Source organism: Mchenga conophoros, linkage group LG7 (assembly GCF_057382185.1).
Source record: "Mchenga conophoros isolate Kocher_MC1m ecotype Shallow Benthic linkage group LG7, M_conophoros_male_GT1.1, whole genome shotgun sequence".
Classification (NCBI taxonomy): domain Eukaryota; kingdom Metazoa; phylum Chordata; class Actinopteri; order Cichliformes; family Cichlidae; genus Mchenga; species Mchenga conophoros.
Window position 1 is genome coordinate 23,545,011 of NC_140532.1, and position 16,225 is coordinate 23,561,235.

Sequence of the window (16,225 nt, forward strand, 5' to 3'; positions counted from 1 at the left end):
AACAGCAAAAACAATACATGTTAAAAGGGATGATATGCATCTGAACATAAGGATTATTATAACAAAAGATAAATAAAATCAGTTAAACATGGGTTATGTAGCATGTCTAACCTAAGCTGTCCTTATATTGCATTACTGGATGACTCAGCTGCACAAAGAATCTCACTTTATCATCTGCCTCAAGAAACAAGTGAACAACAGAGATGTGAAGAGCAGCAGTTTGAAAGCCTGAAACACACCTTAATGTAATGGTCCTTGGAGCCAGTGATAACCAGGTCTTGGCTGTTTCCAGACTGATCCACAGTCAAGCACATAACTGGACCAAGGTGACCAGTAAGCTTTCCAGTAGAGGCAAACCTAATGCAGGAAAGGAAATGTTAATGAGTCTTTTGTTAAACTGTCAAGCCAATACCACAGGGGAAATGCCAAAATAAAACTTAAATACATGTATCAAATCAAAGTACAAAGAGAAGATATTACTAAAGTAATGATATACTTAATATATCACTCATGAAAATATGTAAAAATGAGGTTTGCTGAGTTCTGTCTCAGAGAAAATGGGACCGTTCTTATACAGAATATTGATTCACAGTTAGTTTAATCATCCAAAGTACCACTTACTGACTGTTACGTTCGTAAGATGAACAAAGAGGCAATTCATCACAGCTAATATCAGGCAGCTGTCAAAAAGGCGTGACAGCTTTGAAATGGATGCTTGTCAGGTTTTCATACACAATTAAGTTCCAAGGCAACACAATGAAATTGGAGTTTGTACTATCTAATGAAGTGTGCATGTCATGCATCTGAAAATGTCAGGGGAAATCATAAACACACGGTCAGTGTTATTGATGTGCATGTGTTTATCAATACCTCCATACAACACGTTTTAGAAAAAAAAAATAAAGGAAAAAGGTTTTGATCAAACTTTCATCTACGCCTATAAAAAGTAAATCCCAGACGTGAATTTGGCGTCCTCCTTTTAAAACTCTAGACTTCTTCAAATGCTCCTGTTACACAAGGGTCTGACCATTTCTCAGCTGGGTCACATCTCCCTCTCAAAACCTTTTCTCCTCAACAATCTTCACTTTGCCTAAAAACCTTACATGCATACAAACTGCTGTTACTGATGTTACCTTTTTAAGGAAATACTTTAAAGACCATTTATCTGAAAATTGGTCTGTTGACCCACTTCCACCATGCCGTTTTGCATTTTGAAATCAAGACCAGATACATCCAAAAATGTTTGAATCTTGGTTAGTTAAAATATAAAAACAAATTAAGGCAGTGCCCATTTTTGATCGAAGGTTGTTTTTTTTTTTAACAAAATAAAAAGCATATTGAGGAACTTTCTGCATCTACTGAAATGTTTTTTGTTATGAGTTATAATTATGAGAGTTATAACTTCTTACTGTAATGCACATAGTTTATAATAATTCATTAAGTCAATTTTGAAGACATTGGTGGATGTAAGACATATTTTAGAGACTGTAGTGGTGTAGAATGGGGTTTTAACTTTTATCAGTATTCATTTAAAACTTTTCAAGCTGTTGTGTGACGTTATATTTACAGACAGAATGACAAGCAAAATAAGGTTAACAAAAACAACTGTGCTGGCAGAGGGAAATAAAAACGAAGTGTCACGATAATCTGTACCAAACTCCAAACAATCCACACAAAAAGTACGATATTTCACTTAAGAAAAATCCCTCAGATTGTTAAATCAGACTGACTGCCACCCTGCTAACCCACTGTCTGGATATTACTTTTGCATTCATTTTGAGTATCTCTGCTTACCTTCTCAGGTCCCAGACCCTGACAGAGTTTCCAGCAGCAGCGTACAGGACTGTGCCATTGGGGTTGAGCGCAATCTGGTTGATCTGATTCTCTCCTGCAGGGATGGTGACTGTCCGGCTGGTGTTGGACGCACAGACATCCCCAACATTAACTTGACCAGAAGACCTGAAGATATATGAATAAAATATGTACAAATATGCAACAATTAGGCATAATTAGCATTACAGGAGGTGTAACTTTAAAAACAGGAGTGTCCAGCTCCAGGCCTCAAGGGCCGGTGTCCTGCAGGTTTTAGACGTGTCCTTGAGCCAACACCATCCATCCATCTTCATCCGCTTTATCCAGGGCCGGGTCGCGGGGGAAGCAGCCTAAGCAGAGAAGCCCAGACCTCCCTCTCCCCAGCCACCTCCTCCAGCTTATCCGGGGGAACACCGAGGCGTTCCCAGGCCAGCCAAGAGATATAATCTCTCCAGCGTGTCCCGTGTCTGCCCCATGGCCTCCTCCCGGTGGGACATGCCTGGAACACCTCACCCAGGAGGCACCCAGGAGGCATCCTTGTCAGATTCCTGAACCACCTCAGCTGGCTCCTTTCAATGTGGAGGAGCAGCGGCTCTACTCTGAGCGCCTCCCAGATGGCCAAACTTCTCACCCTAAGGGAGAGGCCAGCCACCCTTGGAGGAAGCTAATTTCCGCCGCTTGTATCCGCGATCTTGTTCTTTCAGTCACTACCCACAGCTCGTGGCCATAGGTGAGGGTAGGGACGTAGATCGACCGGTAAATTGAGAGCTTCGCTTTTACACTCAGCTCCCTCTTCACCACGACGGACCGGTGCAGCGTCTGCATTACTGCAGCTGCAGCACCAATCCGTCTGTCGATCTCCGGCTCCCTTCTCCCATCACTCGCGAACAAGACCCCGAGATACTTGAACTCCTCCACTTGGGGCAGGAACTCATCCCCGACCCGGAGTGGGCACTCCACCCTTTTCTGGCTGAGAACCATGGCCTCAGATTTGGAGGTGCTGATCCTCATTCCCGCTGCTTCACACTCGGCTGCGAACCGTTCCAGTGCGAGCTGGAGGCCCTCACCCGATGAAGCCAACAGAACCACATCATCCGCGAAAAGCAGAGATGAGATTCTGAGGCCACCAAAGCGAAAGCCCTCCGCCACTTGGCTGCGCCTAGAAATCCTGTCCATGAAAATTATGAACAGAATTGGTGACAAAGGGCAGCCCTGGCGGAGCCCATCACCCACCGGGACCGAGTCCGACTTATTGCCGGCAATGCGAACCAAGCTCTTGCAACGGTTGTATAGGGATCGAATGGCCCGTAGCAATGGGCCAGACACCCCATACTCCCGCAGCACCTCCCACAGGACACCCCGAGGGACACGGTCGAATGCCTTCTCCAAGTCCACAAAACACATGTAGACTGGTTGGGCAAACTCCCATGCACCCTCAAGTATCCTGGAGAGGATAAAGAGCTGGTCCAGTGTTCCGCGACCAGGACGAAAACCGCATTGTTCCTCCTGTATCCGAGGTTCGACTAGCGGACAAACTCTCCTTTCCAGCACCCTGGCATAGACTTTCCCAGGGAGGCTTAGGAGTGTGATCCCCCTGTAGTTGGAACACACCCTGCGGTCCCCCTTCTTAAAGATGAGGCCCACCACTCCGGTCTGCCAGTCCAGGGGTACTGCCCCTGATCTCCATGCAACATTGCAGAGGCGTGTCAACCAGGACAGCCCTACAACGTCCAGAGCCTTCAGGAACTCGGGGCGGACCTCATCAACACCAGGGGCTCTGCCACCAAGGAGTTGTTTAACTGCCTCAGTGACCGCGCCTCCGGAAATTGGCGGGTCATTCCCCTCATCCCCAGACTCTGCTTCCTCCTTGGAAGACGTGTCAGTGGGATTAAGGAGGTCCTCTAAGTATTCCTTCCACCGCCTGACAATTTTCTCAGTCGACGTCAGCAGCGCTCCGCCAGCACTATACACAGTGCAGGTAGAGCACCGCTTTCCCCTCCTGAGACGTCTGACGGTTTGCCAGAAGCTCTTCGAGGCAGTCCGAAAGTCTTTTTCCATAGCCTCTCCAAACTCCTCCCACACCCGAGTTTTTGCTTCAGCCACTGCCCAAGCCACATTTCGCTTGGCCTGTCGATACCTGTCAGCTGCCTGCGGAGTCCCACAGGGTAACCAAGCCCGATAGGACTCCTTCAGCCTGGTGGCTCCCTTCACCTCTGGTGTCCACCATTTGGTTCGGAGCTTACCACCACAGCAGGCACCAACCACCTTGCGGACGCAGCTCAATGCAGCAGCTTCGGCAATGGAGACGCTGAACATGGTCCATTCGGACTCAATGTCCCCAGTCTCCCTCGGAATGCTGTTGAAGCTCTGCCGGAGGTGTGCGTTGAAGATCTTGCCGACTGGGGCCTCTGCTAGACGTCCCCAGCACACCCTCACTACGTGTTTAGGTGCACCGGGTCTGTCCAGCATCCTCTCCCGCCGCCTGATCCAACTCACCACCAGGTGGTGATCAGTTGACAGCTCAGCCCCTCTCTTTACCTGAGTGTCTAGAACATATGGTCACAGGTCTGGTGATACGATTACAAAATCGATCATCGACCTGTGGCCTAGAGCGTCCTGGTGCCACGTGCACTTATGGACACTCTTATGTTCGAACAAGGTGTTCGTTATGGCTAAACTGTGATTAGCACAGAAGTCCAATAACAAAACACCGCTCAGGTTCAGATCAGGGAGGCCGTTCCTCCCAATCACGCCCCTCCGGGTCTCACTGTCGTTACCCACGTGAGCACTGAAGTCTCCCAGCAGGACAACAGAGTCTCCAGGTGGAGCACTTTCCAGCACCCCACCCAGGGACTCTAAGAAGGCTGGGTACTCTGATCTGCCACTCGGCGCATAAGCGCAGATGACAGTCAGGACCCGTTCCCCGACCCTAAGGCGCAGGGAACAAACCCTCTCATCCACCGGGAAAAACCCCAACGTACCGCCAGCAAGCCGAGGGGATATTAGAATACCCACCCCAGCCCACCGCCTCTCACCAAGGGCAACTCCAGACTGAGACAGAGTCCAGCCCCTCTCCAGGAGACTGGTTCCAGAGCCCAAGCTATGCGTAGAGGTGAGCCCGACAATATCTAGCTGGTACCTCTCAACCTCACGCACTAACTCAGGCTCCTTCCTGGGGGCAAAAGCCCCCAGACAACATATCCGAAGGGATACACAAACCCCTCCACCACGATAAGGTAGCGATTCACAGACAGAGCTGATTTAAATGGCAGCTACCACCTCAAGATGTCTTGAAGTTCTCCGGAGGCCTGGTAATGAACTAATCATTTGATTCAGGTGTGCTGAGCCAGGGTGATATCTAAAACCTGCAGGACTCCTGCTTTAAAGGGTATAACTCAAATTGATGTTCATTTTCTTTAAAGCTAAAGAAATACTGCTAAAACAATAACAAATCCATAGACTGTACAACTTAACATTTTCAATGATTTGGAAAGAAAAATATTTGGGAAACAAGAGAAAAGTGTGAAAACTAAAGTGCTTATTATTTTATCCATATTAAGTACATAAAGCTTAACTATACCAACTGACGGGGTTGTAAGTTTGCTATATAGAAACTATACAGAAAGTGTGTGCCAGGAAAGTGAACATAATGTTCATCAGTCCATAATAAATAGTCTTACTCACGTTAGTGTGCGGATGCATTTGGCCGAGTCCCGAATGTCCCAGACTTTGATGTAGGAGGTAGAGACGGTAAAGACCAAACTAGAGCTATAACGGACTGACACAACATTGTTGGGGTGACCCGCTAGAGACATTATCTCCTGACCCGTCACCAGATTCCACACCTTACAGGTCCGGTCTGCAAATTAAAACACCATCTTGTCATTTTCACTGTGATTTATGACAATATTAAAATACAGAGAACATTTCTGAGAACGGGATGTCAAAACTGAAGAGCGCCACAACAAAACTGATTGGATAAAATTTATCACGGTGCAAGGGATACAAAACAAAATCCATTTTAACTGACAGCTAAACTAAACAGAGCTGGACAGCACCTTCTTGCACTTGGAATGCACAATTAATCCTGCTGGGATAAATTGGCACTCTAGCCGATTTCCTGCACATTAAAATCCATTTGTTATGCTTAAAAGCTCCATCACCATAACAATGTTGTGGCTTGGACAATGTCATTTATGTTCCATCACCTCATTTATCCACCATATGACAATCCTAATTAATCCTTATTGGCTTTTATATGTGGTGTTATGCTGTTATATAATAACACAACACCATGTCCAAGTGTAATAAATTACCATAGCTGTAACAAGAAGGCATCTGAAGAATACTGATTAGAGGTGTAAGATTAGAGTCAGGAGGTGAAAGAAGGAAGGAAGGAGGGAGGATTGTGAGCATTAACCTTTGGATCCTGTGAACAGCAGGTCGTCAGTGCAGTCAACACATAAAACAGCTTTACTGTGTCCCTCCGCCACATGAACACACTGTAATGTCGACGACCGGCTGCTCTTGGTGGGTGGGACCGGGTTAATGACGCCCCTGGAAAACAAACAAACCACCATCATAAAGGGCAGCATCACACATGGCAAAGTAAAAAAAAGAAGAAAAAAAACTCCAACAAATTCACACAACAGACTCATGCAGCTCTCTCAGTGATGCAAACCAAAAATAGAAAGAGATGAAAATAAGAGAAAAATGATGAGACAGCTGTGAAAGGAGTCACCCTTGTGTTGAAAGAAAGGAAAGACAAGCCAAGAACCTATAAATAATCAAGATGATTTCTTTTGCAGCCTATAATTGATTGAAACACCCAAAGAGCCGAAGACAGGTGATCACTGGAAACCCATGGAGTCTTCTTATCGGGGACTGAGAATTCTGCAGCATCTCAGTAAGCCTGGTTGATCACTAATTGGCTGGCTGTGATAGTGTAATTGTAAAATTTCATAACCAGCGAATCTGCAGCATGAGCTATCCAAACGATGACACTTATCATTAGTAGGTTTTTGTTCTTCAGGCTTGAAGCCTGAAAAACTTCACAGATGTGAGAAAAAACATCTGTTTTTCTGTTTTCTCTTTTTCATATTTCTGGAGAGCTTTGTAGTCTTCCACAGAAGTCACAGGAGAGGACTGCAGAGGGTTCAGGTTCAATACCAACAATGCACTAAACACAGTGACGCTGTTTGGCTTTGTTCCAATTATCTTATGGTCTTGGAGAAGACATCCATTCATTGATTTTAATCATGTTTTAACATGTTTGTTTTTTTCCTGGGTAACTCTCGCACAAAGTTGCCAAAGCAGTGGGGGAAGAAACCCCAGAGAGAACAAAACCAAAGAACAGCCCTGCAGCCTGCAACAGACTGGCATGCTCCAGGAACAAGCTCCAGCCAGACTCTCACCATGAACTGGCTAAGGGGAAGAAAACAGATGGATAGGTATGGCAAATCAGCAACAGCCCAAAAATAAAGTATTCATACTTGTTTGAAATCAGAGAGTGGAGCAAAGCTACTGTAGGAGGAAGCTGAAGGACAGGTGCAGGCATCCCTGAGGGGATGATATTCTGATATTCCTGGGGGCTGATTAGCTACTGATTATAAAACTAACTGCTTCCTATTCCTGAGTTCCTGAGTTGTTATCTGCAGTGCAACCTCGAGAAGAGCTAATTGTAGTGTGAGTGTGTACCCATGAATAAAAAGGCATTTTAAAAACATAACACATGGGAGGAATACATTTTAGTGTAATATACTGAGCATCTATATTTTCCATACCCATCAATTACTTCTACCTTCCATAAAGCGATTGGAATTATACAGATTTTTACCAAAGCGATTTAGTAATAGTTTTCCAAAGCTTTTACTTCCAAATCTGATAAATTATGTCTTCACATACATAATGACGTTGCACACACACTGAGAATGTACTTTCCATTAAGCAGAGTGTAGCAGCTAATATAACATGACTATGGATTGTGGATGGAGAAGTAGGAGTGCCTTTTAGAATTTGTAAGCGCTTTATTAGTTTGTTAGAGGAGCTGCAACTTTGATTAATAAGTGTGACAACTGTGGCTGAAAGGCCTCTTTCTCTGCCTCATCTCAGCTAACTGAAGTCACTGAAGTGGATCTCTCCAGTTTAGAGGAATCAGATGACAAACATTTTCTGTTTGCTATCGATATGGTCTAAGGAGCTTGTGCATTTTGAGTCCTCGACCTGAGTGTTTCCATCACAGCCATCTTGGTTGAAAAAAGCTTGATGTGATGAGGTGGTGCAGTTCTGACTCTAAAACTTGCCAATAATTAGTGAGTGACAAGCTATCCAATGAGCATGTGGTTTTAATACCACAGATAAATCTCTTTGGAAACAGACTTTTTTTAAATGAGTGACTGAGCCTATAAACTCAACAGGACAGTGTTTACAGAGGTCAAATCAAAGCCATTTTCCCAGAGACTTCAGTAGCACCAGACATATTTTGTAAACAACACCTCACAGCTTTCAGCGTATAGATTTAAGGTATTTTCACACTGGCTTCTTTTTTCCATTACAGAAGCCACGACTATGTTTTATACCATGTATTTTAAGCGTTCGCACTAATTGAGAGATGTCAATGTCTCTGGGCTACAAACATTGCTGGACTAAAAGTTTGAGCCTTTAAAATACAAAATCTGAAACTAAATAGATGTCACAGTGGCTACCTATCTCTTCTGCAGTCTTTTAGCCAAAGAATCAAAAACAATATGGTCTTAAATGTTTCTGCACGCATACAGGCTCCACTTTACAATGGTACAATATGCTTTTATAAACTTTGAATGTCTGACATTGTCTTTTATTATATTTATGTACAAAATCCACATGTATTAACCAAAACATCATTGCAGTTACTTGGGACAGAGTAAGCATTTGGCCAGCATTTAACAAAATAACATTTCAGAAAGCCCATCTGATCCTGCACAACATTTGCAGTATGCCTTAGGTAACCTGTCATACGGCTTAAGTGGCTATTGAGAAAAGCAGTAGGGGAGAGACAGGAAATGGCAGGCAGCTCTTCAGGTTTCTGAAGGAAGGCAGAATCACTTCCAATTAAGCTACTGCATAATTAAACTGTGGACTAAGCTGTTAAAACACTGCTGGCAGGAGTGTGGCAGGACTGCATGAAGAGAGCAGATGCACATGCTGCATTTATGTCATCGAAGCCACCAGCAGGATGGTTTTGGCAGTAAGGCGTTGTCACTTGTTCACACTCATCTGAAGCTAATAAGGATTACTGAAATGTTTGCTGCTCAGTCTGGTGTCTTAAGATTACCAGTTGGTTGACAGTGTAAGCAACTATCATTCTGTCAACAAATCATCATGCCATTAAAGTTCCTGTTTTAGAGCAACAATTTATTCTCTTTTTACACAAAAAGCCTGGCAGACCTCAGGCATTTATTATCCTTGTTTCACTGAAAACCTTATTTATATGCAGTCCTAAATCCCCCAGTTCAACAGGTTTTACCATCTTCCCAGCATACGCAACACTTTTCCCCCCAAATCCATCTTTAATGAGGTCAAATTAGAGCTCTGGGAGAAAAATCTGAACACTGTAATTTTTGGAATATATTTAAAGAAAAATGATTCATCTTGTGTCAAAACAGCTTTTAATGACTGCTTAAATCTAACAATAGCTGAGCATGTGTGTGACTACACTGCACACCAGAAAGAAATTGGTGGATGGTGGATGAAAAAAAGAAGAAGAGAAAAATGAAGAGACTCGTTTTAACAAAAATGTCATGTTTAGCCTGAGGGTGGTGGCAGAGTAAATGCCATGCTGTAGCCTAGAGAGTTTATCCTGTTGGGTGTCCTTGCCTAATGGTCAAAACACAAACAATTTAAATGCAGCAACCCAGGATGCTTCCCATACAAGGCGGCTTGTTGCTGGCATTTTCCTGCCATGTCATAAAAACGCATCCATAAACTTGTAAAAGACCACAAACAATTTAATATTTGTACATGTATATTTTTATCTCTCTCTTCTTCATTTCCACCTTATCCTCCTCACCTCAAGCGTCACCTCCTGAAATGATATCAGGGCTCTAATAAACAAAAATGCGCATAAACATGTTTAATTATTTTGAATATTGTCACAATTACTTATTGTCAGCAGATTAGACAATAAAACTAAACCAGAGCCTTGCTGGTTATAAGCTAACATTATTCCAACTAATGTTGGACTCAAATGTTTTTAAAAAATAAAATAAAAAAATAAAAATCTCACTTTCCCTCTGAGTTTATTCACCAAGTGTCCGAGTCCAACAACGTTACAGCGACTGCAAAGAAAGTTTCAGTGACACCAGCTAAGAGTAGCTAAGTGCAACAAAATCCACTAAAACTCAACAACTAACCTCAGTATTGTCATTAGACATCAGTGAGCTTCACCGATTCATAAACTCGTATCAGACTCAGAAGGTTTACAGCCTCCTCCAGATTAAATGGATGTAAACAAGCAGCATACTGATGAGGTAAACGGCAGATTGGCAGTCTACACTCGACGGCCAGCATTGTTTGTCCTTAACCGACCACTGTATCTAGGACTAGGTGCTTAAAATTGGGAAGGGTAAGAATAGAATTCAGTTGACTGCAATCTACTGACATCTAGTCATGAGCTTTTATACACTACCTTTAAACAGTAACCCTCAAAACCACTGCAATCAAGACTCTTGGGTATAATTACAGATACTGACATAATGCTCACATGTAATAATTATGATTCCTAAATAGTTAATGCAATTGTTATTTTTCATTACTTTGACAAACCACTTAGATTTAATCTGCAAGTCTGTACTACAAATACATCTTGACCACTTTCACAGCACTAATATTTTTGAAGTTGCTCATATTCTAAAACAGGACGACAGGCAATGAAGAAGAATTCTTAAGATATAATCAAAAACTGCTGTCAGTATTTTTCAGTTGATGCACAGCCAGTTTTATAATAACTGTTCGCTCACTGTTCAATCTTTCTATTTGAATCTTACGCTGGAAAACTTACTGGTGAGATAAAGAAAAGTAAAGAGAGCGATTTCTGAACAGGACATCAGGAGCAAGCGAATCAATTAGCAAGCAAACAATGAATTTGATCCCAAACTATCAAAAATACAGTAATCACCAGCTTTCAACATTAGAGCTCAGAGAAGATACGTGTTATTTAAGTTGGGAAAAAATTACTTCAAATGAAGCATAGAGCTTGGCATGTGACGGTCATCAAACAAGATGCAGAGCATTATGTAGGTGACACCACATGCTTTTCCAAACCAGGAAACCAGAAGGAGGAGTATTAGTAGGGTCAAAGTGAAGTAGTTTTGTCTTTAAGCTCTGTAGCCAGGATGATGGCATCAAGCTCTTACTGTTTAATGTCCTTGACCTTTGCCCTTTCAGCCGCTGCTTGTGCCTTGTCATAGGTCTTCCTGCGCGAGAGCGGGGAAGGCTCAGGAGCTCGCTTTTCCACGCCTGGCAGATTTCTGGAGCCAGAACTGAATGTTCAGTTTTACCGATTTATCCACAAACAACACAGATAATATAACAAAAAAAAGATTTTTAAAACAAATGGAAATGAAACCAATACAAAATAATGGCAACAATGACGAGATGAGCATGCAGTACACACAGAAATACAGTTACCTGATGTTACAGTTCCAAAACAGTGATGGTTCTTCGTCAAGCTCATGTTTAACAATGAGTGCAGTGTGTGCTGCACATCCACAAATATAATTCTAACTGTATCATTTTTGATGGATTATTATCAGCTAAGGTTTATTCTTACATAAAGCAACTGGCTCCATTTTAAAGCACTGCTTGTCACGAGACATTTAATGCAGCCTGGTTAGTATTTCTTTTATTAGTGTGCAACTGACCTGGAATGAGGAACGGCAAGGGAGACTTTTGCAGGGCACAGTAATAATCAAGCAATACAAAATATTTGCTCGTCTCTACATGCTTTTCTCAAATAGATTCATCAATTGCTGTAAGGTATAGCAAAATGTGAAGGTGCTTGTAAACAATATATAACCAAATAAAGCAAAGAAGCAAAGAACAACATGCAGGAAAAAGAGAAGGAGGAATGAATCTGTTAGTAAGAGTGCAGGGCCTGAACTTACATGCTGCCCATTTTAGAGGAAAAGCCAGGGGAGAGAGCTGCGTAGTCCCTGACTGAGCCTGACAAGTCCATGTCTCCGCCCGCATCGGGTGTTTCAGCTAACGGCAACATCGGACTAGAAAAGTCGACAGTAGGTGCATCAGGGGCAGAGTCACTGTTAGCGTAGAGCAACTCCATCTGAGTGGTCGTCCTCCTGCGAGCCTGTACAGCACAGATAAGTGAACAATTAAAAATACAGAAATGGTTTTAGGATAAGGCATCAAACATGTGCAACAAACTCTACAATACCTTATTTCTTGTTTTGGTCTCTCCACAAAGTTTCATGAAATCTGTAGCCAGAGTGCTGGAGGAAATACAGACAAGGTTTTTAATGCAAACACTCATTATAGAATGTGCTTGGAGTACACTGCTCCTCTCTGCTTTACTGCTTTGCAGTATAATTAAACAATACTTCTCATAATTAACAAGTTAATTATAAGAATAGTATAAACATTAATGTGAACATAAAAGACAAAATGCAATTTCATTAAAAGATACAATAAAACATCATATGTATATAATGCAATAATATAACAATTCATGAACTACTGAAGCAACTTAACATAAATGTGACAAAATATGCCACAAGATAATATTTTAAATCTACAAATACATTGTTATAGTACTTTTTAAGCACTATAACAGACTTACTTTCCCTCTGCAGAGGGGCTCTGGGCAGATTCGTCACTGCTGCTATCGTCCCCGTTTTCTGTCAGATGAGATCCGTGAACAGAGAATATTAGATGGAGTGATTTAGCTGAGATGACTGGTCAGCTAAAATGGTTCTTAGTAAGTATACTTTGCTAGAGACTTAAATAATTTAACTTCTTTATTTTAACCTTTGCAATTTTGATTTCTTTTGTATAACATGTAGAAAAATGAACAGATGAAGCAGATGAGGGGTGATGTCAGCACAGCGCCATGCTGTTTAATTGATAAACCTGGCCCTCGCCGAGCTCATTAATACCATAAACAGATGAGGTTCAAAGTCAGAGAGAGGTCATATTGGGAAGATTTTAAAGAGACATGTAAGGGAGCTGATATGAATGTAAAAGAACCAACATGAGATAACAGGGTGGACGAGTGCAAGAAATCATTAGTCTGCTGGTCCTGATGGGTCAGCTGACCTACAAGGTCTAACAGAGCAAAATATCCACGTTATATGGTTCCTGTAGAAGAGTCTGGGGTTAGCAGGTGCTAAAACATGGAGGCTGTAGCACATGTGAGCTGCAAGGAGGAGGGGGAGGACAGAGGGTAGGAGGAGTGTATCCAGATAAGGAGAGGGGAAAGCTTCAGCCAACACATGGAGGGGAGCCTGGTTGCACTGCACCTCATGCACCTGTTTATGTTATGTTCAGTTAGTTCTCAAAGTGCAAAGGGAAGGAACCATGCATTCATAACCGATTAGAGTCCAATAGGGTTTCACTTACCAGGCGGGATGTTACCTAGCTCTGTAAACACATAAGAAAACAAAAAAAGGGAAAAGAAAAGATGGGGGAACAGAAAAAGGCAACGCACAAATCAAAAACCATCCCCCAAAATTCGAAATAAATAAATAAATAAATAAATCGATAAAAAAAGATATAAAAATAAAATAAAATGCACCAACTGTCAGAGCATCCTACCGAACAGAGGCTGGCAAATTCAATATCAAAACAAAAAGAAGTAATCAGCTTTAATTACAAGCATGTAAATAGAAACAGTATTATACTAATGTGATCGTATATACTTGTGTACACAGCACCAAAATGTAACCATGGAATTAACTGTCGGTTGTACAACAGGGACGCCAGCTTCTATTCGGCAGAAGGCAACAAGCAATATCACCTCAAAAGGCCCAATCATGCAACTGACCAGTTACCCAGTGCACCTCCTGACAGCAAAATCATTTCTAACAAGAGTATGAAAGCAACATTTATGCTGCTAAATTTAAACACGTACACTCAGGGAGAGAAATAGATCTAAAACATCCCAGAATTAAATTCTAATCTCAGCTTTGCCTAGCATGATATCAGTGACACTTTCAGTGGGTGGGCAGGGCCTGGTCCAAACTGGATACGTTTTTATTTTATTGTATCTTTTCATGTTTTTTATTCTACCTTGCAAAGCATTCCCCAGCAGCGCGTCCAGCTCTGGGTTAAACTCTGCCTTCTCCTTCAGCATGTGAAAGAGCAGCTGGTTCTGTGTGGCGCTGGTAATTTCAGTCTGCTTCAATCTGCCCTCCATCACCTTCACCTGAGACTCCCTCTGAGCTGCCTGCAGGCCCTGAAGAGGTCAGACCACAGTGTCAGGCCATTTCATCTGCATTTCATTTCATTTTTTGGTTAGAGTTGGAAGTTTCTGAGTTAATGCATGGAACAGATGCTACAACTTAATATCGTGCACATATGCAAATGAGCTTGCATGTCATATTGCTGATACTTGGGCTGTATGACTACTGTACAGCAGTGGCAATTTTTATCAGTTATTAATAAAAAAAATTATCCAAGTTGAATTCTGGTTAAATAAAAGATCAACAGTGAAGGAACAACAAACAACAACAACATGAGATGTTGTCTCAGATCTTCTTCTTCCCTTTCACTCTCCGTCCCTTCCCCCCGTCTTGCAACCATGGGGAGCAAGGCTTTCAGCTGCTCTGCTCCATGACTCTGGAATTCCCTACCTCCTGATTTAAGAAACATCTCTTCCTTCTCTCTCTTTAAGTCCAAACTCAAAACCCACTTGTACAAAATAGCTTATCCCACATAACCTTTCCACTCTCCTATTTTTATTTGTTTATGTCTTATGCTTTTATGATTCTGTAAACTTCTTGCTTTTATGTTGCTTTTATTCTACTGTGTACAGCGACCTTGAGTGTTTTGAAAGGCGCATTTCAAATAAAATGTATAATTATTATTATTATTATCATCATCTTCTCCCCCTGGTCGCTTACAACCCACCTACAGTCAACTGGTGTCCTACAGTTTCTGTTACTATACAACTGCATTTCTTTCTACATACAGAGGTTTCTACTATTTTGCACATAAAAGACACGTAAGCTAAATAACATCTATGTATAATCATGTTTGTTGTATGTTATTCATAAGGAGAGGAAATGGTGATGTTTTCACTGAACAGGTGTGATTTCTCTTTCTGAAGGAGGGTACCTTGTTAATTGCCATTGACATGAAGTGATCAAGGAGAAAACGAGCCTCTGTCAGTGTACAAGAACCAATCACAGCAGAGACGTCCACAGAATCACCCTCCTCCTGGGAGAAAGAAAAAGTAACATTTGAAGACCATAGTTAACAGAAATGAAATTTAATTTCCAACCTTGTTAACATGCCCATATGTTGTTTATTATGTGCTACAATGCATATTTTTAGCAAAATAATCAGAGAAAGCCAACTTTTTCTCTTGGAACTGGAGTCCACGGTACTTCAGGCACTGTGTTTGTGCTATGAAGTTGTTGTTACAGTTTCAGTATTGACTCTCTCATAGTTTTCCTGACAGTAAAAATGTGTATGGGCTCTCCTGAGTTAGAGTGAAACACCCTTTATACAGCTTAAAAAAGAAGAAATACAAAAGAAGAAACTATTTTAAATCAAAGATATATTCTTTCAAATTTACTCTTCAGTCAGCAAGTGCTAAGAACGCTGAATTTCAGCTGATTGTGACATAATGAAGGTCATTCACGTTCCACAGTCTATCCATTTCTTTTATATAGATGGTATCTGGCGACCTCCCCTCTGCCCAAGTTTTGACACCTCACTATATAATCAACAAAGATGCAATTTGACGACCAGTTTGAACAGTTTCCAGGTTTTTCCCGAGGGTCGTCCTATTAATCTGTATAGGCAGAGATCACCATCACTAACTGCTGATTCACACCCGGTCGTTTTATTCTGGAAGCAGGCCTGAAAACATCTCAGTTCAGGAAAAAAAGGCTTAAAACAAGCTAAACAACCCGTCTGAGGTTTTCAATATCTGGCTGCCAATTTCCAGAATCAGCAGGCTCTCTCACCTTGGTTTCCTCCATCTGCATGATGTTGGCCTGACAATCTGCAATACTGTCATTAATATAATCAATGTTGGCTGTCAATGCTTCCACTTCCTCATTGATGGGAAGAACAGTCTTCTCTGCCTCTGGCCCCTCTCTGAGCAGCCGGTCCCTCTTCCTGAGGACCTTCTCCTTGCGCTTGGTGAGCTCCTCCCTTTGCTGTGTGTTAAAAATGAAATAAATTCTTATATATT

General features: G+C 42.1%; 1 protein-coding gene across 7 annotated transcripts in view; it reads right to left on the reverse strand.

The window, feature by feature from the left end:
* The window catches only part of kif21a (kinesin family member 21A), a 57,222-nt gene that overhangs the window by 4,845 nt on the left and 36,152 nt on the right, over positions 1-16,225 (reverse strand). For 2 of the 7 annotated variants that reach the window (XM_085282983.1, XM_085282986.1), the window contains 12 exons: positions 15,996-16,190; positions 15,139-15,240; positions 14,092-14,257; positions 13,423-13,443; positions 12,644-12,701; positions 12,242-12,296; positions 11,955-12,154; positions 11,205-11,330; positions 6,233-6,369; positions 5,497-5,671; positions 1,795-1,959; positions 240-357 (listed from right to left, as the gene is read on the reverse strand). In XM_085282983.1, the coding sequence (XP_085139109.1) occupies positions 240-357; positions 1,795-1,959; positions 5,497-5,671; positions 6,233-6,369; positions 11,205-11,330; positions 11,955-12,154; positions 12,242-12,296; positions 12,644-12,701; positions 13,423-13,443; positions 14,092-14,257; positions 15,139-15,240; positions 15,996-16,190 (1,518 nt within the window). The remainder of the gene's footprint in view (positions 1-239; positions 358-1,794; positions 1,960-5,496; positions 5,672-6,232; positions 6,370-11,204; positions 11,331-11,954; positions 12,155-12,241; positions 12,297-12,643; positions 12,702-13,422; positions 13,444-14,091; positions 14,258-15,138; positions 15,241-15,995; positions 16,191-16,225) is intronic. The other 5 variants (XM_085282985.1, XM_085282988.1, XM_085282989.1 and 2 more) reach the window with 3 other exon arrangements.